Source organism: Fusarium subglutinans (assembly GCF_013396075.1).
Source record: "Fusarium subglutinans strain NRRL 66333 chromosome Unknown NRRL66333_c0000031, whole genome shotgun sequence".
Lineage (NCBI taxonomy): Eukaryota > Fungi > Ascomycota > Sordariomycetes > Hypocreales > Nectriaceae > Fusarium > Fusarium subglutinans.
The window spans coordinates 131,568-158,928 of record NW_023502094.1 but is presented as its reverse complement, the minus strand read 5'-3'; the positions used below and the strand labels follow the sequence as shown (position 1 = coordinate 158,928).

Below are 27,361 nucleotides of genomic sequence, written 5' to 3'. Positions count from 1 at the left end.
TCCAACAACAAACACCTACGCGCTGCTGCGCCTTGACCGTCTGGTAACGCCAACCTGTCTATCTAGATATGCATACACGCAACTCGGCTACATAAGTTAATACAGTTCCGTTTCACTAGGAGCCAGTGTCGAAAGCAGGCCCGTCATAGTAAATCGGTCTTCACTCCCATCCGGACCAGCCTTCTCAACAGTAACACTGTGATCCCTTACCCTAACACCCTTCAAGTCCCCAACACCCTCTCCCGCGCCGTTGGGCATATACTCCCTAGCGTATGAAGGTAGGTTCACCTTCTTGTTCTTTACCACTGATTCAATGGAGTATATTACCTCCTCTGCCACAGGGAATGCTTCTCGGAGCTCCATGAGGGCTCGGCACGCTTTTATGAATGTTTCGAGTTGGATAGGGCTCTCCTCCATAGCGAACAAGACTTTGAAAGCGCAGACGGAACATGCTTGGATAAGCCAGTATTCGCTGTGGATCGTGTATAGAGCGCGGAAGTGCCAGATAGTTGACATGGCGTTTGTTGCGTGGGCGTAGGAGGTCAGGCGTGGAATAAAGGGGCCGAAGACGGATTTGGGAATGTGGTCGAAGGGTTGAAGAATGCTGATTACTATAAGATCCGCGCTTAGACTAGATACGTGTTTGTTACCAACAACGCTCTGCATCTTCCTGTAAAAGACTTACTGTAGTAGTATAGCAGCGGGAAGAACTGCATTCTCAGCCCTTAGCTCTTCAGGTAAGGAGAACTTCCACTCCATGATTTTAGAGTACAACTCTACAGCACGCCCAGTATTTCGGGACGGTGGAACCCCCTGTTCCAAGGGAATAAGGAATTCAAGAACCTGCTCTATGATTTCGGTAAAGTTACATTCGGCCTCGAAGATCTCACACTTCATCGACCGCTGAGGTGCTGCAGAAACAGGATATGAGATCCACCAATACTCTGGGTTCTCGGTTCTATTCACCGGTGAGTTTTCTTCTTGCCATGTCTTAGCTCGTGCAGGCTTCTGGATGGCGAGACGACGACATAGACCGTGCATTGGTTTCCTGAGGAACATATGTCAGTGAGTCTGGTTCGGCGCGAATACATCACTTACCAGTCCCAGACATAAAAGCCCCATTGTATCCAAGACAACGCGTGTGCTTCGGCCCTCTGTCTTGATCCCGCAATAGCAGTATCCGTAGAACGATAAATATCATCAAGTCTCAGCGCCATGTACCGCGACTGCATCAGATTTTGGAACTTGAGCGCCGTTTCTCCGTCGCCTAGAGCGCCTTCATACACATACATAAGCGCCAGACCCTGTACCACCGGTAATGAAGGTCTTGTATCTTCTTCCTTGAGACACTGGACGGCTTCTTGGGCGAATATTTGTCCTCGGGTGCTGAGTTCGTCAGGTATGCTGAAGGTAATCGGATTCGTCGTATATAGCTACATTCGTGGGTTTAGCCTGCAGAGACCTTGCGGAGGGGCGGGAACGCCTACATACACAACTGACGGCCAAAAGGGCATTGACGAGAAATGGTGAGCAGAATCGTAATGCTGAGGGTACGCCGGGCGTCGTAGGGTCGAGGTTCCTTAGGTCGTCTTCGAATATAGTTCGGTCGAGAATACGGTTACATGATGTGTCCCACGTCCAGAACAACAGTAGTAAGTGGCTTAGAAACTTATCATCTTGTATGATGTTCGTCCATCGCGAAAAAGGGAGTATATGCCCTTGGAGATCAATGGATGCATAGTCGTCAGAGGCCCTGCGCTGAGGTTCTCGCCAGGCTTCCTCAAATAGGCTGCCAGGATGGTCATTTCTGAGAAAGATTAGACAAGCGTTTGGATGTTTTATGGTGTACTCACAGAGCTGCAAGTCTGTCCCGTGTCTGCTGTCGGGGTTGGGAAAGGCTCATGCGTGTCGCTGAGAATGTTGGTGAACTGGCGCTTCCGGAGGCTGTAGCGCTGGTTGAAGTATTGTCGCTATTGTTTCGTACAAGAGGATTTGCCTGTTTCCGAGACGTGGGAGCGGCTGGATTTGCACCCTGAAGGTCCTCAGTCACGCCTTTGACGTCCTTTCCGGCTCGAATTCGCCGCAGTATCTCGTCTGTCTCATGAGGGTCCCTAGTCTTGAGCGAAGAGTAAAGACGCTCGTGGTCAGTCATTCTTTCTTTCAGCTCATCGTGCTTTCGTTTCATCGCTGCAGCCTCGGCTTCGTAGGAGTTGCTGGCATAGTAACATTCTCGGCCAGCAGTGATGCAGCCAGAGCACCTTGGCCTTTGACCGTTGCACTATTGAAGTCAGCAAGCTGCCTATCTTGACACAGAAGCTCCCATAACCTTGGCTTTGCGTTGTCTGCAAGCCTGGCATGCAGTCTTGACAGATATTCTCTTGGGTATGTTCAGCTTGGGTGGACGTCTGGATGAGTCTCCTTCTCGAGTTGGGCCTGGCAGAAGAGCCCGAAGTCGGCTTGCAGAAGGCGACGACGACGACGAAGGTGGGTCGTCATCCATGTTTATCAGCAGAATAGATTGGAAGCTGAAGGTGATGAAGCGTGAGTGAGTTGCGAATGAGGCGAGAGAGAGGTCGGCGAGCTCTCTCAGCGATCAGCGACAGGCATTTTGGAAGGACGAATCAGACAACCAACAAACTCATGGTTGGACTAATCAAGGGGCGAAATATGATAATGTTATGAAGAGGTTCTGGCTAGGTAGGTTTTCATTAGAATTGCCCGATGTCCTTTCCATGCCCTGTAACTTCGACGACATTTTGTCCATATATGATGTCTATGCTACGTCACATCTGATCTGCCCTATTTGGCCCTGGAGTTTTCGACAAGCGAGTAAATGAGAGCTCTACTGAGTGAGATCCATTCAAGTCCGTCACCGACCTGGTAGTGATCGACCCTTTTGCTCATGTATGTAATACTGACGCCGGATATAAGTACCCTCTTACACATGCCCGCACTGACGATTATCTGTCTATCTATCTATCTATCTATCTATCTATCTATCTATCCGTATGTACCATACATATCACGGCGGGTATTCCGAAGCATGGTCGCATCAGAATCACCTTCAAGATCAAATTTTAACTCAGTTTGCATTATAGCCCAGCTCTACCTCTGAGCAATCTCATCGCTATATAAAACTATAGATATCATCATAAACCGTCAAGAAAACACAACAGGCATCCTCATCATCGATCTGTAAACAGAGCCGTGACTCCATTACCAAACCAACTGCCTCCCTGATAAAAGAAAAGGTCATAAGAATCCTGAGACACATGTCTAAACCAAGCATCCTGACAAACGCCAACAGAAACAAGAACTAAGGAACCGCTCAAATCACAGGGTATCAAATTCAAACCCATCCTCCAACCCCACGACACATCGCAAGCGTCAGACTTGACCAACGCATCTCATAATATCACCTAAGTCTAGCCCCAAGAATTCCAACAGCGACAAACAACGTTCGACGAAGCCAATCCTGCCATTACCGCAAGATGTACCAAGAGGTCGGGAATATTCATATATGGCCAAATCATGTACTGATGTCGCTTCATGCAAACAAAGTCAGGGTATCACGCCGACGGATGACGTCTTCCTTTACCGTTATAGATCATGCTCCAGTCTAGCGGAGAAGGAAGCCAAGACACCCTCAGTAAAAGTAATAATGAAAAATAGCTGTGATGAGCAAGAAAAACATCTGACAAGCTCAGCTTGTCTCGCAAACTTCCAGGGGCAAGACATTTCAGAGTGCTGGGGCGAGTGTCGGTAGGATGTTGTTGAATGCTGCCATTTGAACCAATAGCCAAGTGAATTCAGAGTAGAGATGTCGATGTACCAAAAGAGATAGAGAAAATTCCAAGGTCGTGTATCATGCAAGGGATCATGCCAGCAACGTGCGTCGTCTCCGCTGCCAGGTATAAAGGAAAAGACAAGCTGATTCAATGAAATGGGTCATAAGTCGTCAAATCGTTGTCGTCTGAGAACGACGGTGTGAATGAGGCATAACTCAGCTCAATATGCTGCTGCAGTAGATCCTTCGCTTGTTGCAACAGCAACTAACGCCTCAAGGCGACCTAGAGAGCCGTTGTTACCGGGTCGTCCCTGCTGTTGCTGTTGCTGTTGGGTCTGTTGATGCGGATGTTGTTGCTGCTGGGGGTGCTGAGGGTGTTGCTGATTTTGCGGGGGTAGTTGTTGTGGTGATTGCTGATATTGTGGGTGTAGTGGTGCTTCCTTGATAGGGAATCCACTGAAGCCAGTAAAGTTCGGATGCACCATCCTATCCACGTGAGCCATCCGTGGATCTTGCTGCTCCTGAGGAGGTCGGCCGTCTCTACGGACGGAAACGGGCCCATTATACCATCCACGACGCTTATTTTCTCTCGAAGTTGTAATGGATGGGGCCGAAACTGTGTGTTGATGGTGAGATCGTGGGGCAGAGGTCGGAGGAGGTTTGGGGCCCTGGTATACTGGAGGCCGCTCCTCGAAACGAACAGTGGGAGGATTGAGCCGCACATGCTCGGCTTGAGCCTGAACAGCCTTGTTTGCTTCCGAAGCCCAACTACCCGCACTATCACGAGGCGGTGTACTGTGGTTGATATCGAGGCGGTTGAGGCCTCTCTGGAGGCTCGCATCGTACAAGTTGAGGTTTCGCCTCTCGTCCTGCATCGGGGTTTCGGGGAGATGGGGTTGATAAGATGCTCGAATCTGAGGCTCTTGGTCGACCATCATGGGCGAAAGCTGTCTCCTTGGTGGGGTGGCAGGTGGGAGAGGGTCAAACGACTCAATACCAGGCAGGCGGAAGGAAGACTGGGAAGTGGAAGGGTTCGCGATCGGTGGCGGCGGGTTCGGGCGGACAGATGACTGGTTCACAACGGAGCTTAGCTGACTGGGGTTCCCATTGATATTGCGGCTGTCTGGGTGCCACGTTCTTCGGCGCCAATCACTCTCTGACATTGACTCCCCTCGCGACCATTGAGAAGTCGATGAAGGAGTTGGGGATGGAGGGATGCCGTTACTGTTTGGCGGGAGAGCACCCACATTCGAAGCATTAGCGGGGCCAGGCCCAAACATTATCGGCCTCACCCCTTGTGCTCCAGGGGATTGAAATGGATTCCCTGGAACACTCAAACGGCGGCCTGGTGTTCGGCTTCCAGAGGTATACATGCTGTGCGATCGTGAGTGTGATGTTGCTGGGGAAGAAACGCCTGGTCCCCATCTAGGGCTGCTTTGCCCAGTTGAGAAGGTGGATGAAGTTGGTGTTCCGAAATCACTAGGAGAAGCAGGTCGGTAGTGAGGGTAAGACCCCTCCATAGCGCTCCGGTAAGACTCCAAAGACAATCGCGAGCGAGGGTCTGCCATCACCAATGGAGGTGGCCGCCGTCTGGCATCTTGAACGCTGTAAGCCGAACCGACAGAACTGACACTGGTGATACTCGAGGTAGACAGCGATTTGGAATGTCCTCTTTGAGGACCGCCGGCACTACCACCTGTCGATGCTCTGGCTCGATTACCGGCTTGCCGAATTCGATCGGGCCGCATCTGCCGTTGAAACCGGGAACCAGTTGCAGCTAGCGAGTCCATAGGAATGTTCTCGTTGACATGGACCGTCTGTGCATGTTGCCTCAAGTTATCGAGTCTTGAAAAGCGGCGAGAGCAGTGACACTGGAATGGGCGTTCTCCTGTATGCTTTCTGTTGATACAAGTCAGCATTACGGCAAACCAAGTCGGGTCGAGGGACAAGGGAAGACCACAAACCTGATATGCCGGGCAAGATGCTCGCTCCGCGTAAAACTCAAATTACAAGGAGGGTAGTCTGTACAGTAAAAGCGCTGCGACTTCTTCTTCTTGCCTGATCTGGGTCCGTCTGCCCCAACACTTTCGTCGTCAGATCCAGCGCCATCCTCGATGGTACCAGTCTCTCCATCAGAGTCGTCCATATCTACGTCGCCCGAGTCTCCTGATTTGGTCGAGTGCCGTGAGTCGTGACGTCGAGGCATCTTTGGTTTCGGTGGTTGTTCAGGCATCTGTATTCCTTGGGGGAAAGGACTAGATGGCAGTGGCTTCTGGCTAGCCAGGTTGAAAGTTGCCCTTGTTGGGGTCGCACCATCGTCGGCAGGTATTTGTGAGTGTGTATGAGGGGCTGTGTTAGGTCGAGGAGTTACGGCTGATGAACTCATGACGTCTTCGCGGGAGACCGTCATGGCCAGCGGGGAATTCACTGGACGAAAAGCAGCCGCCATGGCGACAAAAGTTCGAAGTTGATACGGGCAGCAGTATTATCGATATTGGTGACGATATTACCGTTGCGCGGATCCGCCTCTCGGGAAGAGGGCGAGAAAGATGCCCGGAGGGTGCAACGTCTTGGTCACACAGGTACGAGAATTCGGTCGGGTAATCGTTATGCACCGCTATATGTGCTTTCGGGACTGCAATGTTTTCACTTGGATGCACCGACAATCTCACTGGGACAGAAAACAGCGAGACGGCCACAGGGCTTAGCAGAAATCGCGAGGCGGGTGATGACGGCCACAGGCAAATCTGTAGAAGACGAAAACCTTCCGACGATGGGGGATATGGAGATAAGAAGTAATAGTCCGAGGCGTCAGGATGCAACCAGACACGCACACACAAAAAGGAACATGTATGTACAAGTCGAGATAGAATGCGGATCCCAACGGGATAGAGGGATAGATGTAAGGGGTCGAGAAGAGAGACAATGAGGATGTAGAAACAGGGAGCGTGTGTGAGAGTTGTAAGAGAATGAGTAGAGGCGTTCTCAGGCTCCTACAGTACCCACGACCTGCTAACTAAGGCCCGCCTTAGAGCGTACGTAGAAATGCCGGCGGGGATGGAGGCGTGCGTGGTGGTGATGCAAGCCAGCCAAGATCAGGGCCTAGATCCGCAGAGTGACACAGACCAGACTGAGGTGAGTTTATAATTATTCTTTGAGCGACTGCTAAAGCGATGCAGTCAAACTCATTCGACGGAATAATTCGTCACTTCCAGGGCTATTCTTTGTGGTAGCAACTTGAATTCATCAAGGGATAACCGAGAAAGTCAAAATCGAAACTGTATTGTATGTGTTGCTTGCATACAAAGACTGCAGTAACAACGTGAACCAAAACAAGCGTGACGCAGAAGAGGGAAAAAAAGGTTGACAGTCGCAAACTGGTGAGTCGAGACAGGGGCACAGAGGGAAAAAGTGGCAGGGCCGCAGGGGCAAGCGTGGCGATGATGTATGTCTATGGTTGCTTTTCCGCCCCAAATGGATTGTCTGTGGAGTCCGGATCCGGGATGGATGCATGGAGGCAGGATGGAGTCGCCCAACTCTCTTGTTTCCCTTGCACTAAGACAGAGTCTTTGTTAGTTGCGTTGCCCGACCAATCAATCTAGAGGTCAGCCACCTCACGTCGTCGTGCTCACTGTTGTCATGCTCATTGACCTGGAACACCGTAGGCCCAAAGTCCGACAAGAACCTAATTCCCTAGGGTTCCCAGCTGGCTGCAAACCGAGCCTGGTACTGGACGGGCGCGGAGCTCTGGTCTCGGTTTAAACGGCGCCAACACAATTCTCCGCTTTGCCAGTTTGCGACCGATCACGGGCAGCTCGTCTCGTCTCGTGGGAACCCTGACAGTGGAGGGCAAGGCACCGCCGGCTTTGGTGGGGAGCGGGTTACAGTTGCAGGACGAGTCGATGGGTGCTGCTTGGGACTATCCGTATTCCTGAGCGGTGACTGTTGGGTACGATAAACCTGTACTCGAGGTGGGTGGGTGGGATTGCAGCAAGTCAGAACGATTCGATTAACCGTAGTATCCAGACCCGCGGGTCCAATTCCAAGCAGAGGCATCAAGCAACATGCGGACTGATTGTCGTTTCACAACACTTTGCTGAATAATTCTATCTTGGGAGCACATTGAACAGCAACTCATGCCAGTCAGAGCCGCCAGGTACAGGTCACCTGCACTGTTGAGCAGGGGGCGGGCCAGGTACATAGCGCCAGCATGTACCTGATATGACCCATGCGAGGTATAACCCTGCAAGCGCTGCAGCTTGATCAACCAACGAGCTGCAAGCTAGTGGTAAAGCAAGCTGACAGTTGACCAGCCTTTCCAAGGATGATATGGTCGCTGAAAAGCACCTAGCCTCTAGGTGCGTTGTTTCTCGGCCACTTCAGATGCATCCCTAGGTAGTCATATCTTACAAAACTTTCCTGATATCAGGTGAAGCGAAACCTCAACGTAGCTTCAAGCATACGTAAGCCTGTGGGCGAGCCAGTCCTGCTCATGCTCTCTGGATCAGGGTACAAAACCAACTTGCAGGATTCGAGATATCCTCAACCAAGAAGTAGCCAGCATGCATGCGAGGGGTTGGTTTCTCAGCCTTGGGTGGATCAAGGGCCCATGTCAATGAGGGTTGGAGACGGCGCTTTGATGATTTTCACCCACAGGGACCCCAAAACTACCGCTGTGCAATGGTAAAAATAAACCTCGCGCCAGTTGCATGTTGGACCAAAAACCTGTGCTGGCTTGACTCGAAGCGAAGCCGTCCCTGGCCGACCAGCCGCAAGGGGCCGTGTCGGGGGCTTGGCGTTGAACGTGCTCCGTGCAAGTCCACAAATTTGTTGCAACGACAACACGATTCCGGCTTTCACCACTGTCCAGATGGAGTTTGCTCAAATCTTATTACTTGGTATCAGTTGCCATAGACATGCTTGCAGCAGCATACCTAGAAAGCATGATTCTAATAAGCGATGTCGAGTACGGAGTAGACTGGGAGGCAATAATGGATTGTTCATCGTCACCCAGTCAGTGCAGAACTGCAGATAACCCAGGTCATCTGGATGCAGCCGGCTTACCCATGCGAAGGCAATCTGATACAGACCCCTCGCCGCGTCCCTAACGTTAACACACAGTCACTTTTTCTCAGCTTTATGATAGGTGAGCAGGGGAATGAACAATGGTGCCTGGATCCCGTAGGTCGGTGGGCTTGAGATTCAGGTCGATGATGAACATCGTGCGGGGAGTCAAGCTATATCAAAGCACAATGCAGCCCTTTCAAATAAAGCCCATCTCTCCCGATGATGAACATGTCTTTGCTGCGTCGTTATTCGCTTCCAATATCGCGGTCTGATAAATTCGAAGGCACCGTCGGTTTGATGGCTCCAGTATGAAAGGTCTACCACTAAACAGGCCCACAAGATCCATCCATCACACTGGCGCCGTTGGGCGCAAGCAATGACGTGAAATGTCGCAAATCAGAATATGCATGGGTGTATCTCGGTAGCAGGCAACGGCCGTTGTGGAGTTTGAGCTGGCATTTGATAGTTCGCAGCATTAGGAAGAGCCTGGCCACTGATTCCGAAGATGCCGTGCAAGTCAGGACAAACTCAATGCTGACCTCCCTCGTATGACGCAGTGAGGGTCAATTGCCAGCACACTGGTTCTCTCGATGCAGGCCGAACAACAGGTGCCTCCAAAGTGTTTGCCTGCATGCATCTCACGGCGGTGTATGGTTGCGGATGGATCTAGCGTGCCTGGTGGATCGTGGTCAAGAACCAGGTACTTCATTCATCTCATAGCCAAGGAACGCCCAGTCCAAGCTCTACTAGCCACATGAACCCTTCAAGAGGCTGGAGCACAGCAATGAAGTATCGTATCAATATCGAATCTGGCTCTCATCGACTGTGTAGAAGCCGATGCAACAGAATCTGTCTGGCGATTTCAAGGTTCTGTCTCGCACCGCAATTCTTCGCATAAATGAGGCGCACCACGCAGAGCCAAGGCGTGCGGAGAGAGTAACATGGCTCATATTTGCGTTTCTGCAAGCTCTGGCTGGACGTTGCGCATGCAGCTTGAAAGGAATGCATTTACAATTCGAGACTCACAAGCTGCCCACCTGATGCGCGAATGGAAGAATTCTAGTCGTCCACCGATGGGCGGTGATTTGTGATCTTACAAGCATCTTCCCGAACTCTCCTTATAGCGGCAACACGCTGCTGTGCCGTGGAACTTGTATGATCCATGAACCCCGTAATACCTGCCATACGGTCAATGATCGACTTCGTTTCTCTCGTATCGATCTGCTGTGATGATTGTGATCTTGAGGCGTGGAAACCGTCGGCGATGGGACGGCTGGTTGAAATTGACTTTTGGCGTCTACCTAGAGAAGGTTTCTAGAGTTCTTGGTGGTTGGTTGGCGTATCCCCTGAAGGGTCCTTGAGATGGATACTGTGTGTTTTCCAGCCATGAAGGCTCTCTTTTTCCGAGGCGGCCAGCTCCGTGATCGTTTGGTTCCTTCGTTTCGTTTCGCGCCTTTGCTGTGCTTCTGATCTGAGTTGTCAATTTTAGTTGAGACTTACAGGTTCTCTCCTTGGACGGAGCCGCTAAGAAGCAAAGGTGCGGGCAGAACCTTTACACTCAAACGGAAGTACCTTGCAGGAGGTACATACATACAGCACTAATACAAGGTACTAGGTATAACCTACAACCTGAAAGGACGTAAAAGAAATAATCAGGACCCTCTGTCTTCAGTGATGAAAAGGCTTAACGTACGTCAAGTTCAGGTATAGGTATCTTCCAGATCTTTAGACCAGTGGTTGAACTTTGGCAATGTCGAGAAGTCTTCTTGCTCCCCAGGGCAGGGCCACCTGCCTTAGGTAGGTAGGTACCTAGCCTCTACTCCGTACTGCCTCGAATACTCGACCCCCTCCTTCCCGTCCCCTCGCCCCAGAGCTAGAGCTAGAGAACTAGAGACGGTAACTACCCCACCCCCTCTGTCTATCCCTCATGCACGTCCCCCTCCTTCCCGTCATCAGTGCGTCCTGTGACCCTCTATCGATAAGACATAGGGTAAGCAAGCAGCTGGGATGTCGCCGGTCAAAAAAAGATGAGCACTAATTGATGGTGGAAAATAAACGAAACATCTTCTAGCACTATCCACCACCAAACTCGATATCGTTATTATTTAGGCAGGTCACATTTGATTCGACTGCTTACGATTATTGCTGCAGCCCACTAGGTATCATGTATGTATGCATGTACTGTCCTGCATGATTCAGGGTTCCCTTGAATGCTATCGACACATCCCGATGATCTTAGAAACCCTTTCAGCCGCTGTCTGTCCGTCTTCATCCTTTAATTGGCTCAGATGCTACAGCACTACTGTATCCCTTGAACTTCTCCAATGCTCTCTTTGTTCGTTTGGCTTTTGAAAAATGAGGATGAAAACCATGCCCAAAACGCCAAGCACTCGAAATCGGACATTTTAGCAAAGCTTCTGGGACCAGCGTCTGAAGAGATGCCCGTTCTCGAATTCCATTGGTAACTTGGTTATTGGTGGCAATCCAGTCGACTGGCGGTGACCATTAAACTTCCAGCCTCTTTTTCTTCGTTGCCCTCTTTCAGCCGCCAGATCTTGAATGGGAGTATTGCTTGTCTCGGTGTTTTCGGGTGCCTGGGCCAAGTCTTAAAACTGGACGGGCAACCCGGCGGATGCACACCTCACTCGCCCTTGAGTTCTAATTATCTCATCGCTTAATACCGTTTTCTCGCATCGGTACCAAGGATCACGATAGAGATGCGAGAATTGACCTGCATATACACTAAAACCACGCAACCAGCCGCCTCTAAACCAGCCGCCGTTTGCGCCTCGTCGCCTTGACAGCTCCACTTGGCGTTGAGGATCAACATTGAGGGTCTTTCTTCAACTCAATGCCGCCTGGCTCATACATCATGACAAGCCATACTGAAGGTTTGGCACGTCTGTCCAGTCTCGAGCTTCTAGATGGACTTACCTCCAGTGCTATTTCCAGACACCAAATACAAGACATTCTCTTCCCGAAATAGCATGGAACATGGGGATTCGCCAGAAGCTTGCTTCTGAGGAATGGATGAGCCACAGACCAGCTTACCGCCTTTTAGTCGTTTCCAACCGCTGGTTGCTGGGAAACAAGCGCCTCTTTCAATACTATCGAATACTATGCGCGTGCCTGGGAAGCACAGTGATTCTCGATACCGCTCTCATCAGTCAGTGTAGAAAATCATCTCACTTGATATGTACGGTACCTTAATCGTTCCTGGACTACTGTCTGAGCCTTCTTCATCCTAGCCTCTGGCCTGGTCTCCAACCATGCCACCAAATGCAAGGCACGGCGCAGGTTGACGACAGACCTATCCACCAGAGTAACATGGTCTCAAAGGATGTCACACTTGCACCCTTGACCTAACCTCCATGTGCTGGCTTGCACACCAACTTGACGTTGACGACGACATTTGGTGACTCTCTTTGGGGGGACACGCAGTTGAGCCCCGCGTCCGCTTATTCCGACCACACCCATGACCCCATGTGACGACTCCCTCCAGAAGCAGGGGAATAGGTATCACTCACGGGTCGGGAGGTGGGCGACCGGTGAAGCAAGGGACTGCGACTTGACTGAACCTGCAACGAAATCCACTTGTTCGTCGATTTCCAGTATGCTTGCCAGCCGAGATATCTCGAATTTGCCCTGGGCTCCATCCTCCCCAACCTCACCATTTAATGTTTTGCCGTGTCCTGGAATTCTGACAGTTTCTGATTGTCTCATCACCTTCCATATGGACCCTCAATTTCATATCGTCTTGAATTGTCTTTGTTTCCAAGCCACATGCTAGTGCCCATGCTAACACTATTGCCCGATAGAGGCCCACAGCATTTGTCAATTACCTGTCTTGTCCTGAACTTGTCTCATCTTGTCTTTATTAACCTCTCTCGTTCGGACCTTTGATCCTTCACCGCTCTTTTATGCTCAAACCCAAAATTCGGAAGCCTTAACTGCTTCTGGTGGATCTTCCATCGACATGTCTCTCATCGCCTCAGCCTCACTCACTGATTGACCTTTAAAGTCGATTCTCAGATCAACCGGCCTGCGATCGGGAAGCTGAACTTGGATCTGAATGCAGCTAACTCTAGTGGGTTGGGCTTCCTCTTGACGGTCGGGTTCTGAACCCGACTTGTCCTCAACAGACATGGCCGCTACGCATCATGACTGCATGCACCTCAAGGGCCTTTCATGCAGGTATCCTCATTCGCGTGCGTGGTTGCATGTACGTATGTACGTATGTACGTCAAAGTCTCATGATTCGATTCACGATCTTCCTGTGCAACCCTTGAAGTTTAACTATCCCTATCGCATATTGTGTGGAGGTGTAGTAGTCCAAGTCTGACGGCCCATCATTCCTCGGTTCTGTGCCCGTGTCCAATATCTTGTTTATCAGTTTCTTGGTTCTCTTCGGTGCCTTCAACCTGGTGTGCTCGTGTTGATTGCCCCTCCCATGCTCCATTCGGGGAGTTATGGTGAATCGTACTGTTACACAAGCATTGCTTTCCTACTGTGTCTCTTTGGGGCACCTCTGCATATCTCGTGACTTTGTCCGTGTGTTGGAGCCCGAAGTGTTCGAATGATGAGCTCTGGACGCCACCCTTCGTATGCTCTCACGACTCACATCTAGACCTAGCTTTGAGGCTCCGCGATCAACGCCAAGTAGTTTATCGCCTTCAGCTGGGGAACATCCCCGCATGTGATTATCCTGCATACTAAGCTACTGATGTTCCAGATGTAGTAAGAGCTGACATCATGATGGTTCTAGTGTCGATCCCCAGGGTCCTTGCCAAATCGTATTGCTGATGCTTCAACATGGTCTGCCCCACGGTTGACCAGGAGTAACCTTCAGCTACCGCGTGGGTTTTTTCTTTTCTTTTTAAATACATACAATGCGGTGACTCTTATACACTGATATTACTGATGTTTCAATTGGATTATTTGTTACGAACCTTGAGCTGCTTTCAGATCCCAGGTGATGAGCGGCCATTGTCTGGTTGGTGCTACTACAGGGTAATTTACTTTGATAGCCAATACATCTGTCTGTAAGACACACCACAGGCAGAAGCGCCGCTCTTTAGAGTGTCTAATTAATGTAATAAGCATAATGGTGAACTTGTCTCTTCATTGTCATAAAGCTGTCTGTAGAGAGAGACAAGCTCAGTATGACAGCAAGGGTGTCGTATTCTCAAGCTCAGCTCATTTACACGCAAGGATTCAACCTCTTTAACCATCATATCCTTCAGTTCAAGAGGACTCAGAATAGATATCTGAAATGTATATCATTAAAACATATTGATTTTCGTACATAGTCATATCTAACAGTATTGGTGTATAATGCGAGTGGCTGGCAGAACATCCCATGAAAAACACCGCAAATTCATAGCCAAGTATCCATGTTATAGATTCTTTTGCCTCATCAGGCCCAACATGACTTAATGTAGGGCAAAGCAACAATCAAAAACTTCTCATATAAGTATCAATGCTCACAGCATCATGACACGCCGGCTCTTAAATATCCAACATACTCCTGATTTGCTGGGGAGGAGCATTAATGGAGTTGTTTGTCTCGGTGCTATTGCTGCGACCGGTAGATCCGGGACGCCCAGAGGATCGACCCCGGCCCTGTCCGTCCATATAAGGAGGGGGAGGGGGGCCGTCGAGCCCAAGTTGCGCTTCACGGCGAGCTCGGTCCTCGGCGAGGTTATTAGGGAAGAGAATACCGGCGACGGCTTCCATATGGCGCTCATGACGGCGACGTTCGTTCTTACCAGTGTAGGGCTGGACAAACGTTCGCGAAGCATTGGAGCTAATGGAAGCAGTGCCAGCCCGATCAGAGCGTGGGTTGTTGGAAGCGTCCAGAGGGCGATGGATGTGGCCCATCTCGATATCACCATCTCTGGCAGCAGCCAAAGCCTCTTCACGCAGGTCTCGTTCCGCATCTCCCTCAATACGTCGACCGGTGGCTCTACCACCTCCAATCTCATTAACATTGCGAGTAAGCTTGTCCTTGAAGCTGAGGAGATGGTCACCCCTGACACGATGCCACCAGGCAGGCTTGTTGACGATGCCAAGTTCTCGGTTGATCATCTCACCACGCTCTCGTCTCTGGCGGATCAGACTCTTGTCCTCATTAGGGCTGAAGAAACCGTAGAGATACTGAATGTAAAGGATGAGCAGAGTGGGCAGGAAGCCCCAACAGTAGATCACAGGAATATTTCCATTGTACTTGACAATGGAGTAGTCAAACTCCCATGAAATGAAGGCCTGATACGCGATGGTAGCCGCTGACAGAGGGATGATAAGCCAGAAGCGGAAAGGGATGTATCGAAGAAAGCCAACAGCGCGGTTGACGATACCGCGGTGTCGGGGCTTATAATGCTTGATCGAGTGGTGGAGGGAAAAGACGATGGTGAGCCAGGCTACCACGAGACAGAAGGCGCCGACCTTGAACCGAGTATTAGTTGCTCCAGGGACCGCCTTGGCCAATGTCTGCTCCTCCGAGTGCTGTAGTTGGGTGAATTTCCAGCTACGGGGAACAACCATGAAAAAGTTCAGCCACAGCCAGAGGTAAAACCATAAGGGCAACCAAAACTCAACCTTGGAACGACGGTCATCATCGCGCAAGATAAACGGATTAGGGTCGACGTATTGCCTTTCTTGCCAGGAGCCCCAATGACGAACAGCTTCCCAAGTCATAGCGACGGTGCCCATGCAGAGGAGGTACCAAAAGAAGACATTGACAGTGATGGGCAATTCCTGGAGATAGTACCGATCGATATCAATGCCGACAAAGAGACTGATAAGAGCCGCCGCCGCACTGAACAAGGCCCAGTACCACTGCCAGCGACGACCGATGGGATAGAAGCGCGAATCGCGTGGCACGTAGAGTTTGCCATGCTTGGCCAGGACAGTAAGGTTGAGAACAAGAGCAATTCCAAAAGCAACAGCGAACCCAATTCCGACAAAACCACGAGTCTTGATGTTCTCGATCGCGGAATAGCACTTAGTGGCATTGGTCCATGTACCGTTCGGGAAGACGTAAGCCGGAGTGTAGGGCGCAAACGTCAGGTAGCATTTGGAGTTATTGGAGATGGTGTTGTTGCTGTAGAATGTGTAGTTGAAGTATTTAAGGGTGGTGAGGTTGAAGTGGACGCCGCCGAGAATGGTGTCGCTGCTGTTACCCTTGTCACCCTCAGGCCATTCATTTACGGCACGAGCCGAGATATGGGCAAAGGCCTCGAGCAACCCATTCATGCTGGGCAATTGATGTCTTGAGGCGAGTGCGTGCTATTTCGGCTGCCAATGCCCTCTGAAGGGTATCCCGGTCGTTTCGAGTATTGAGGAGAACACCGCAAGCGTAAGACCCGAACGAATCTTGAGCAGGTGCTGTGTAGTTGTCGCGATGCAATTGCTTATGTGTATATGGGCAATTCACCCTTGAGGAATCGAGACGGTTGCCAATCAGTAGAAAAGAGTCGATTCAACAACGGGACGCATCAGGACATGGCTCAAATCGACGAAGATCTCAACCAACAAGAGATACGACGACGTCGAGATGAAGGAAGAAAGAAATGAGAAGTAGGAGGGAAGTGGTCAAGAAAAACAAAATATCGTTGGTTAGATGTGGATTGGATGGCAATGGGATATGCCGGGCAAGCCGTTGCAATGGAGAAACGACTCGCGGCTGAGTGGATGGCAGTCATCTTTTTTCTGGGTACGTACATATTTCCGAGGGTGTGGAGGTGGAGACGCCGAGCGGTCCGTTTTTGCATGAGGTGTCGAAATTCTCTCATACTGAGATGAGATATTGGGACACGGAATACGCGGGAAATGAAGATGACGGGCGAGAAGCATCAGTATTGTCAATAAGAAAATACCAAACTTTCTTGAGCGTCATTTGTATTCAAGCCCAGCTAAAGAGGCGCCAAGAATGGAGGCTATTCAACTCATTAAAGCACCTGCATCATGCCATTACCCGGCATCAGAAATCAATCCACTTCTAGCACCCATGTAGTGATGACCTCACTGTAGCAGGCTCCGTGCTCAGGCGTTCATTGGTTGCTGGGCCAAGCACAGGGAATTCGTCCGCTATGTAATACCGCTGCTACTGTAATGTACATACGGACGGTTAACTAGTAGGCACGTTTAATCCCCGCGGCGATGAGATGGATCCATTCTGCTCCGTCAGAGCCGCCAAGCCAAGGAGCTTGCTTCAAGTGCCTGAGATGCAGAATATTCAGGTGGAAAGGGTACGTACCTGCGGGAGAGCGATGCCCGAAAAGGCCAGCAAGCTTCCAGAACACCCACCCACCAAGAGCCAATTGAACACTTTAAGCTTGCGCCAACATCACCAGCTGTCAACGGTTATAACCTTGAGAGCCAACAGCGAGATCGTGTCCGTCTATATACACCATGGCAGAAGACATCATAGCCGACGAAGAACCGTCATACATCGACTACGAGACCTTCCTCGACCCTGATTTCTCCCCCGCTTCCTTTGCGAATACGCTCGTTGTTTCGACCAATAACCCTAACGATACACCCCTCGACCTCTCTACCCCCCTATCTCGCGTTCTCTTCGATGCTCAAGAGATTGACTCACATATCGATGTCTTGACGACCCGTTCGGCCGTCCCATTGCTCAATTATACTCAGGAACAGACACAAGCATCCAAGAACATTGTTGGTGAATTGGATGGCCAGATCCGGAGCTTGAACGACAGCTACCGCCAGCTTGAGAAGGAGGTCATCGATAAACATGCTGAGGCAGACGAGGTTCGGCTCGTTGCTCTGCGGTTATGGGAGACCCTAAAGCTTGGTCGCTCGGTTGGACGATGTTTGCAGCTTGGTCGACAGCTCGAGGTTCAGCATTCGGAGCTCGACAGCGGAACCGGCAAGGAGGACCATCGGGCCCTGGTACGCTGTGCTTACACAATTCTGTCACTTCGAGAAGTGCTTGATCGTAAAGCTCCCGGTGAAGAAGGCTTTGGACTCAACCGTGTGGACGCCGTCAAGAGTCTGCAGGATACAGTCGTTACTCCCATCGATCGATCAGTCCGCGAGCGGGCGGAGCGCACCATTCGCGAATTCTCTGTACAGTCAACCTCGACCTTTGCACAAGTCGAAGACATCAAGGCACTGACAGCGTCTGCTTTGACTGCCCTCTACCTGCTATCACCAACCACTGGTTTCAAGCCCGACAAATGGGTCCCAAGGCTGCTGCTTCAGTCTTTAGAAACCTATATACGATCGGCGCTACAAGCAAGCATTACGGCATTATCTCGTTCTCTGGGCCAACTGCCAACGCTGGATAAGGCCTTGGCTGATGTTATGACCAAGTGTCAAAACGTGGTCTCCCTTGAGGCTGTTCTCGAGACTACAAGGTCACCAGCCCATCCTCTTCTGCCCACCTCCAGCCAGCCCACCCAATCGAGCTTACTCCAGTTTCTTCTCGCACATCTTGAGACAGGAAGTCTCGCCTCATTCTTCTGGAGGACCATGGCCAGCAGTCTCGCTACGCGTGTGCAGGATATCATGAATCGTGGGGGTGTCGTGGCTAGAACCCTACGAACGAATAAGAACACGGTTGGAGACGCAATTCGCCAATCTGTTGTCAAGGGATCTCAGTTACATAGCGCATTGGCAGGATCAAAGGCCAGAACGAAGACGGAAGTGAACTGGGACCGAGAGGTCGCTGTGATGGTGGGAAGTGTAGTAAACAATCTTCGATAAGCTTGGCAGATCAGAAGCATAGGAGCGATCACAGCATCACGGAGTCTTTAGCTTGTTTGGATAATAGTACTGTTAATGAATGTGGATTGATCTATGTGATGCATCTGGACCAAGCATATCTGACTGGTGATTGAAGCCCGTCGAACCTGTATCTGGTCCCTGTTCTAATAATAAAAGATCGCCAGGCCGCATTCAGCGCCTCATTGATCAGTCATCAAATCCATGCCAAGTGAGCTCCAATCAGGGCACATGCTCTCCCCGCATAGAGCAATCTCACGTAAAGAGGTCATATCAATCAAGGGAGGGACTTTGCTTGTTTCAGAATTGCAAACGCCTCAAAACATTGTGGACAAGACCTATCACTACCTATCTACAGTACAGTATTATTACACTTTCTTGCATCCTCTTGCATCCCATTCACCCTAAAGCCAAAACAAATATGGCACCGAATCAAGGCCTCGTTCATCCAAAGGAATATGATATCAAGGATAGCAACGTGGAGCTGATTGGGTCTGATATTGACCATCAAGTCAAGTACAATTCAGCGCTTACGGAGCCAGCCTGGAATGATGGCAGAGTTGGCGTTGAGCCTGGGCTATTTATCTGGCACATTGAGCAATTCGAGGTCGTTCCTTGGCCAAAGGAAAAGTACGGCCAGTTCTATGATGGCGATAGCTTTATCGTACTCTTCTCGGAACTGATTGGCAGTAATGATGGTACCGAGAAGCTCGTTCATGACATCTTCTTTTGGCTGGGAAAGCATACGTCACAGGATGAAGCAGGCACCGCAGCGTACAAGACTGTCGAATTGGATGAGTTCCTCAAAGGCTCGGCAACCCAGCACCGGGAGATTCAAGAGGCACCTTCAGACGACTTTCTAGCACTGTTCCCACGAATTTCGATCCGGTCAGGCGGAGTTGAGTCTGGTTTCAGACACGTTAAAGAAGAAGAGGAACCAAAGCAGAAGCTCGCCTTGCTGCGTGTGTTTAAGAACCCAGCTGCTGGCGCCAACGGGGTTGTTGTTCACGAAGTCGAGCCCACCTGGACAAGCCTTGACGACACTGATGTCTTTGTTTTGGATGTTGGCGACAAGATCTGGGTGTGGCAGGGCAAGGATTGCAGTCCAATAGAGAAGGCAAAGGCAGCCCAGATCGTCCATGATATGACTGTCGCAAAACATTCAGAGGTCGAAGTTATTGCACAGACCGAGTCCCGCTCGCGACGAATTGTCGATCTTCTCGGCGGCGATGATGAAACACCCCGCGATGGTTTCCACTGCAAGAAACCCTTTGCTCCTCGCACCACTGACAAGGCGTCCAAGAAGCTATTCAGACTCAGTGACGCATCAGGACAGCTCTCGTTTGGTCTTGTCAAGGAAGCTGAACGCATATTGCATAATGACCTAGAAAGCGACGATGTTTTCTTGCTTGATGATGGTGGAAGAGCCATTTGGGTCTGGCAGGGAAGCGGATCGAGCGCTGCTGAGAAGAAGAGCTGGTTCAAGGTTGCACAGGCATATGTGCGACATCTACAGGCAGAGAGTGGACATGAAGATGCGTACCTCACACCCGTGGCTAAAGTTGTCGAAGGTGGCGAAAGTCGGGCCTTTACAAGGGCTCTTGCTGCATGAGGGTATCGCGAGGCTGGTGGAGTCCGACCTGAAGTTGGGTTATGAATATGTTGAAGATTAGTTCACGCCTCTCATAGAAACCCGCGGCATTCATCGTTGCGAAGGATCAACGAAGATCTAATCCAAAACTCTGTTTGCCATAGTTTGTGTCCAAACTTTGTTGTTTGAAGCCGAGTTCTGGCTTGAATGCCGCCACCTCTCTTCACAAAAGGCGTTCTAGAAACAGGGGTTATAACAAGGCTCAGGGAAAGTTTAAGCCACCTGATGGAGCTTTTAAAAAAATGAGCATGCTTCGTATAAGGACTTTTGTCTTCTTGAGAAAAACGAACCTCTTGTTGGTGCTTTTGTCTATGTACGCCGAGTACGATTTCTTAAGAGGTCGGTAAGTGGGTGGGTGTTCGCTAGCCCAACAACGCACTCCTACGAAGGATCGTCGCCTGAGGTGAGGTAAGAAGGTGCTGACTGCATGAAAGTCTTAACTCCGTCCGAATTGATGATCTGACGCGTGTTCAGAAGACCTTGCACTTATTTGAGCTGTTGATTGCTTTGCGCTTCGGCTTCGTGGTCGACGTTCCTGAAGTCTATCGACCTAATACCATTCATTGCCTTAAGAGGCTCACAGTCGAGTCCAGTAAGGCCATCAATGCCCAAGGGCCATAGGTTTACCTTGTATAGAACTGGGCGGTACTTGTTTCCGACCCGTTGTCTCTTGGCGCACATACGGAGGAATCATCAATGCCAACTTGGCATAACCTTGTAGACTTGTTGTACCAGCCATCTTGATCGTCCATGGAGCTTGGAACTACACCCATATTTCCCCTCTTTATAGCGTGAACTTATTCTTTTTCTGACTGGGGACAAACTTGGATGAGAAATGCAACATTAGTTGCAACTGGACCGCCTTTGCCAAGGACTGATTGACTCCGATGCTCGCTGCCTGTATTGAACAAGAGAATATGCCCGTTGCTCAAAGATTATCAATCATTTGTGAGCTTAGTTATTCGCTTGGCATGCTGCGGAGCCCATGTGTGTTATCTGTTAGCGTTGACTGGACCAACAGAATCATGCATGACCACACCACAAGACTCTTGGAAAGAATACGGTGTGATAGTGCATAATGCAAGAGTTGCCGCACATACAAGGCTACCTTACTTAGTTACAGTGAACAAAACGTCAAACAAGAGCCTAATAAAGTGCCTCGTGCAAGAATTATACAAGGGTCGATCGGGTAGATACCTACTAAGATAGTGCTAACTGAGTCGGCTTGTGGGGGATGCAACCCAATGCCAATGATTCAGCCAATACCAAGCCATGAGAATTACAACCAACCAAGCTTATCTTGGACCTGACGAATGCACGCCACTTACGGAGGCCCGCCCATTGCGTACGTACGACGCTGCGAGTGGGCTACAGGCACTATCGATTTCACTGGCTGCTCGTTCTTGGTGATCGTCATAGAATTCTTTGCGGGTGAACCCGAACCTCCCGCCGGTATCCTATATACAAGAGGTCCCGGTACCCCCGAAGGCCAAATCCCATATGCTGGAACTGGAATCTGCATCAGTCTCAATAATAAACCTTAGTTACAGTTCGTTGGTTGTCGCTGCCGAGACTTGTCAGTGACAACATCGACTGTAAGTAAAGCTGCGTCACCCGTATCCACACAATTATACCAAAAAGCAACCCGATCATAAAGCCGCCGCTGGGGATCAAAGCCCTCATAACGGGTTTCTCTCTCTCTAACATCTACAAAAAATTGCAACAACCTGAAATGAAGTTCACGTCTGTTATTCTCTCCGCTGCTTTTGCGGCTGCAGCGCCTCTATCTCGAAGCACTGATGTTCGACTTATCACTTACAACATTCGCCTCGCACCAAACAAGCCCCAATGGGGCGAGGAACGATGGCCAGTTCGTCGTCCACGCTTAACAGCCCAGATCAACTACGAGACCTCTGGAAGACCGGAATCCATCGTGTGCATGCAAGAAGCATTGTATCCGCAAATCCAAGACATCCAACAAGATCTGGGAAGCGAGTGGGACTACTATGGTATCGGACGGAGGGGCGGCCAAAGTGATGAATTCTCCCCAATCTTCTACCGTCCTTCTGTTTGGAATATTGAGGACAAGAAAACATACTGGCTGAGCGACACGCCTGAGAAAGTTGGTTCCAGGGGATGGGACGCCGCATTCCCAAGGATTGTCACCGTCGTGCGCTTTCAACACGCCGCTACGGGCAATCGCATGGTTTACATGTGCACACATTTCGACCATAAGGGGAAGAAGGCTCGTGCTAACTCGGCGAAACTCATTACTGATATTGCCGAGACCTGGTCCATACACGACGGCGAGACCATACCTGTCTTCATTGGCGGCGATCTCAACTCCTCCCCTAGCGGCGCAGCTTACAAGCATCTCGCCAAAACCATGAACGACGTCAAGAGCCTTGTCCCGCAGAGTAAGCGATATGGACATTCGTCATATACTTACACTGGATTTACTACAGTGCCTTGGGACGACATGTATCTCGATCACATATTTGTGCACGACCCAACCGGCATCGAATTCAAGGCCTTTGCAGTGGTCAATTCGCGATATGAGGATGGGGTTTTCATCTCGGACCATAGGCCAGTTGTGGTGGACGTACGACTAAACCAGGTCAGTCGCAAGGAACGAAGGACCGGGGAGAAAAAGGACGAGTTCTAGTAGAGCATGGTTTCGTTTTGCACAACGGCGTTGAGGATAAGTTATGATATGATACCCGTGTGAGACTATTTAGATCTAAATGGAAATCACTCCACCAAACCAAGTACTTCTTGCGCAATTGCCTCCAACTACTTGTACTGACGAGTTTCTCTCTCACACCAGTCGGCGGTGATATCTGGTGACAGCAGTCCGAACAGCTCGCTATAAGCTCCATACTTGGGCGCTTTAAACATGAGGCCCTACATATCGTCAGCATATTTGCTCAAGACGTAATATGCCCACTTACCATCATGAAAGACACAGGTTCGGGCAGATGACGCTGAAGCTCTGTCCTCAAGAACCCTGGGTTGACAGCCTACCTCGTCAGCATCGCACTATCACTTCCATGGGGCAAACTCACCACGGATATAATTCCTTGCGATCCCAATCTCTGAGAAGTCTCATAGGCCAGTAGAAGATTACCGGCCTTGCTCATCATGTAGTTCTCCATCTGATCTTTGACCACTTTCGGCTCATTCTTGACCTGGTCCCAGACAAGGCCTCCCCTGGGCGTGCCCATCTGAAGGGTACTCGCAAGCCATACAACTCGAACAGTTCCCTCGTCTGCGACAACCGTGGTCTTCACCAGAAGCTCCTCGAGAAGTCGCGACAGTAGATATCCACCCAAACAGTTCGTTCCCATCTGCAACTCATGCCCGTGTTCGGTCTTGCTACCCTCAGGAGGCATCATGACTCCAGCATTGAGCACTAAGCCATCGAGTCTTGGTTCTTTGGCGAGAAATCGCTGAGCTGCAGGCTTGATACTTGCGAGGTCGGAAAGGTCAACACATAGCGACTCAAGACGTCCTGTTGAATCAGGAAACGCCGACTGGACCTCTTTTATGGCCGACGTGATCTTGGAATAGTTGCGTGCAGCTATGTAAACGATCGCTGAGCGGGAATAGAGAATCTTGGCCAGTTCTAGACCAACACCAGATGTTGCGCCGGTGACGATGTATACCCTGGAGTTCAAGGAGGGGAGGGAAGATTCTGTGAAAGTAGGGGAGGGAGGAAAAAGTTGTGTTCGGACAGCCATTTTCTATGATAGGCCTGATGTCAAGGCTGTTATAAACGGTAATGATGCTGAGCTCATGGCTGAGGAGAGGGGCGACGAGGACTTATATATCCTTTTACCTATTGCTTCTGAATGCCATCTGTTATTCCCTTGTCTATACTCAGGGCTATCAACATCATCATTGAGGCTTAGGTCGATGTCAAAAGTCTGATGTTAGCTTGCCTCATAGAAAGTGCATGGTCATGTTGAGGATCAAGTCAAGGTAATGTGGGCCCGACACGGTGATACTCAAATTCGGTCGGAGATGGCCCACGGGATCGGCTTTATGGTGTTTTGGAACCTCCGATAGGGCCGGATTCCCAATGACCCCACCAGCCGGCGTGCACAGCGTTGGTCGTATTAGATACGCGAGATTATCATAATTATCATCATTTCTACGAACCTGGTCAAGGATTCTTCTGGTCTTACATGTCCAAAACCCAAAACCATCCTCCTCACGCCTGTGTTGAAGCTTGATTGCTTCCGATGCTCCAAATTTAATCCAGTCCTTCTGGTACAGTTTGATAACTTCCTTCAGGCACAGGAACACGAGCGCTTCGAGTGTAAATATGCTTCGCATTCTCCCAACTCAATCCCTCAACGCAACCCCCTTTCACTGACACATATGTCTTACCTTGGCCGCCTGGCAAGACGCTACGATGTAGGACCCTCACGCCGCACGTCTTACAAAAGTAGCACTCCAGGGTATTTCCCTCGTCTGTAGGCCGTTTCCAGACTCCGAGCTTGGACAGGACATCTTCAGAGAGAGGCCACATCCCGTCAGCTGGGAAGATGGCCGATGTACCAAAGGCAGAAGCAGATTGTTTCTGACATTCAGTACAATGGCAGCAGTATACACTGAGGGGTTGGGGTCGCGAGGCTGTGATTTGGACTGCGCCGCACTGGCATTCGATCTTGGGATTCATGATGCTATCGATGTATCAGCAAGAAACATCACCAAGAACCGAGGCGTCTCACTTTAGTTACTAGAATCACGTAAGTTGGGAGCTGATAATGGTAGAAAGGACATTTAGCACATTGTCAGAGAGATGAGCTTTCTCAGATAGTAGGCATCAGCCCAAGCTGTCACACTTATCAGCCTCCAAGGCGGTACATCTGTTTACCCCGCTCGAGTCTCGAAGCTATCATGAAAAGGGTTAGAAAAGCATCAACATCTTTGCTTTCTTACATCTCCCTCAGAAACCTGCAGCGGCGACTAAATCTCTTCAACTCCGACAGCACCAGTACGCATCTAAGCCCACGGCTCCCGACCAATAAGAGCCATGCCCGATTAACTCAATCGGCAGAGCGTGAGACTCTTACGAGTACGCGATCTCAAGGTTGCGCTGTTCCTATAATTCGACTGCGAGCGTTTGCGAGGCTTTCTTTTTTGCAAGTTTCTGTAAAGTTGTGCCGGAAAGTGTTCTCATTGCTGGGATTTCCCAAGATTCTGAAACGTAGTTGAACCAGTCGAAGTTGAGTGAGGACTGCACGGCCCCACTCTTCAGTCAGATTTTCCGCTCTTTGACGTCACAGTGGCTGTTATTGTTGCCTGCAACACCACATGTAAACTGTAAGCCTCTCCTGGTGATGCCTTCAAAAACCTCCATCACTGCGTGTCAATCGTCAAAATGCCCCCCAATGGCTCGTATCAGAACTCAAACCATCCTCATGTAGGACCTTGGACAGGCCCAATCCATCGGCCGTGGCTGTACCTCAAGAGGGCCGGCGTTGCCGCGTCGTATCCTTTACGTGGCATCTGGTTCTTCATTCAAAATCGCGAGTTCTGGCCACTCATGGTGGGAAGGATCCTGCCAATATCTCTAATCTCGTTCTTGGTGTACCTTTTACTCTTCACGTTTGCCTTCTTGCCCCAGTATGCTTTCTTAGTGATCTTCCATGGCTGGGGCGCGTGGGTCAATGCTGTGGTACTGGTACTAGGCGAAGGATTGGTCATCATCCAGGGTCTGTTCGAGGGTTTCTTCGTTGACGAATGTCGAGTGGATGTATTTGATGTAAGTAATTGGACCGAGGGACGGTTGTTGTTTGTAGTTCAGAGACTGACAATTGTAGGCGGCTCTCATCAAGCTTGGACATAAGGATCTTGTTGCGCCACAGCGAATCCTGTTCTTGGACGCACCGAACCCGGTCAGAATGCTTGGAAAGCCCACTACTGCTGCCATCTACACTCCATGGAGCATCATCCAGATTGTTGAGCTCATTGTCTTCCTGCCGCTCAACCTCGTTCCAGTTGTTGGCACGCCTGCCTTTATCATCATTACTGGGACTCGACTCGGCAAGCTCGCTCATTATCGCTGGTTCCAAATCAAGGGTTTCTCAAAGGCCGAACAGAAGACGGCATTGAGGGATCGCGCGTGGGAATATGTTTGGTTCGGCACAGTCGCCATGATCCTTGAACTCATCCCCGTCTTGTCCCTCTTCTTTCTCCTGACCACTACAGCTGGTGCAGCTCAGTGGACGGCTCGCATCGAGGATGAGAGTAGGGGCCCTGTTGAGAATACTGATGCGAGCGGTCAGGCATACCAAGACGATGCCCACGAGGACCCTCACCCCGATGCACCTCCCCCTTACACTGATTATTCCGATGATGTAGTATGAACTAGAGATAATGAAGTACTATAATACGAGTTGAGTCTTATCTCGATTATCTAGGTATTTCAGAGAACTGCCATTGGGTTCGACAACTTGGCTCGATGCCAGTGTACTCATATTTTCTGCCGCATGAACCCCTTTCATTATTCTGACCACACCTAGCACATTCCCTTCACCGGAAGCAGCATCTCCAAAATGGAAGGCCGGCTGGGATCCAGAATGACTGAGGCATCAAACCTTGCATCACTGCCTGCTGAGTGCTTGCCTCGCGAGAAATCGTCCCATCTTGCGTGGCTCCCAGGTGCAGGACACTGTCACCAGCTGGGGAATAGGAAGGAGCACTGGCTGCCAATTTTCAACTCGCTCAAAAGCCCATGTGATGATGACTTTGACTGGATTCCATGTGTTTGAAGTTCAACGACCAGTACAGTATCATATCAAATTCTTGGAACTTGGAGAGAAGGACATATTGCAATCAATAGAAACTAATTTGACATTAAATTGAAATACCGCTTGAAAGTACAAAGCCAGACCTCGTTCTCACATTAATTGATGCGCCAACCTCTTTGGTTGATCTGGTCCAATACCTACCTACCTAGTACCTAGGGGCGACAACTGCCTCAAGCAGTGCCCGCGCTCCTTCCTCCTCTTGTCGTGACTTCCTCACCCGCTGGCTCGCGCAACTCCCCAACGCGTCATCCCCAACATTCTGCCGCTCCAGGAGGAAGGAACTCC

The 27,361-nt window shown here is 50.2% G+C and overlaps 8 protein-coding genes across 8 annotated transcripts; 4 read left to right on the top strand and 4 right to left on the bottom strand.

Moving 5' to 3' along the window:
* Positions 1–96: 96 nt before the first annotated feature.
* On the bottom strand, positions 97–2,500 carry FSUBG_3659 (pathway-specific regulatory nit-4; the record flags this gene model as incomplete). Its single annotated transcript, XM_036681563.1, has 6 exons — positions 97–631; positions 686–1,048; positions 1,099–1,433; positions 1,492–1,807; positions 1,854–2,278; positions 2,327–2,500. 6 exons carry the CDS (start codon positions 2,498–2,500, stop codon positions 97–99), a joined length of 2,148 nt encoding a protein of 715 aa, XP_036540774.1.
* Positions 2,501–4,008: 1,508 nt separating this feature from the next.
* FSUBG_3658 (transcription factor RGM1) lies at positions 4,009–6,236 on the bottom strand (the record flags this gene model as incomplete). Its single annotated transcript, XM_036681562.1, has 2 exons — positions 4,009–5,686; positions 5,752–6,236. 2 exons carry the CDS (start codon positions 6,234–6,236, stop codon positions 4,009–4,011), a joined length of 2,163 nt encoding a protein of 720 aa, XP_036540773.1.
* Positions 6,237–14,362: 8,126 nt separating this feature from the next.
* On the bottom strand, positions 14,363–16,108 carry FSUBG_3657 (uncharacterized protein; the record flags this gene model as incomplete). The annotated part of the gene is made up of 1 exon (XM_036681561.1): positions 14,363–16,108. The coding sequence occupies one exon, from the start codon at positions 16,106–16,108 to the stop codon at positions 14,363–14,365; it is 1,746 nt and encodes a 581-aa protein (XP_036540772.1).
* A 1,158-nt stretch (positions 16,109–17,266) lies between these two features.
* On the top strand, positions 17,267–18,586 carry FSUBG_3656 (uncharacterized protein; the record flags this gene model as incomplete). Its single annotated transcript, XM_036681560.1, has 1 exon — positions 17,267–18,586. The coding sequence occupies one exon, from the start codon at positions 17,267–17,269 to the stop codon at positions 18,584–18,586; it is 1,320 nt and encodes a 439-aa protein (XP_036540771.1).
* Positions 18,587–19,025: 439 nt separating this feature from the next.
* Positions 19,026–20,216, top strand: FSUBG_3655 (Severin; the record flags this gene model as incomplete). Its single annotated transcript, XM_036681559.1, has 1 exon — positions 19,026–20,216. One exon carries the CDS (start codon positions 19,026–19,028, stop codon positions 20,214–20,216), a length of 1,191 nt encoding a protein of 396 aa, XP_036540770.1.
* A 1,771-nt stretch (positions 20,217–21,987) lies between these two features.
* FSUBG_3654 (uncharacterized protein) lies at positions 21,988–22,920 on the top strand (the record flags this gene model as incomplete). The annotated part of the gene is made up of 2 exons (XM_036681558.1): positions 21,988–22,672; positions 22,721–22,920. 2 exons carry the CDS (start codon positions 21,988–21,990, stop codon positions 22,918–22,920), a joined length of 885 nt encoding a protein of 294 aa, XP_036540769.1.
* Positions 22,921–23,048: 128 nt separating this feature from the next.
* Positions 23,049–23,995, bottom strand: FSUBG_3653 (light induced alcohol dehydrogenase Bli-4; the record flags this gene model as incomplete). The annotated part of the gene is made up of 3 exons (XM_036681557.1): positions 23,049–23,159; positions 23,207–23,275; positions 23,321–23,995. The coding sequence occupies 3 exons, from the start codon at positions 23,993–23,995 to the stop codon at positions 23,049–23,051; spliced, it is 855 nt and encodes a 284-aa protein (XP_036540768.1).
* A 1,649-nt stretch (positions 23,996–25,644) lies between these two features.
* On the top strand, positions 25,645–26,632 carry FSUBG_3652 (uncharacterized protein; the record flags this gene model as incomplete). The annotated part of the gene is made up of 2 exons (XM_036681556.1): positions 25,645–26,028; positions 26,087–26,632. 2 exons carry the CDS (start codon positions 25,645–25,647, stop codon positions 26,630–26,632), a joined length of 930 nt encoding a protein of 309 aa, XP_036540767.1.
* Between the last annotated feature and the right edge of the window lie 729 nt (positions 26,633–27,361).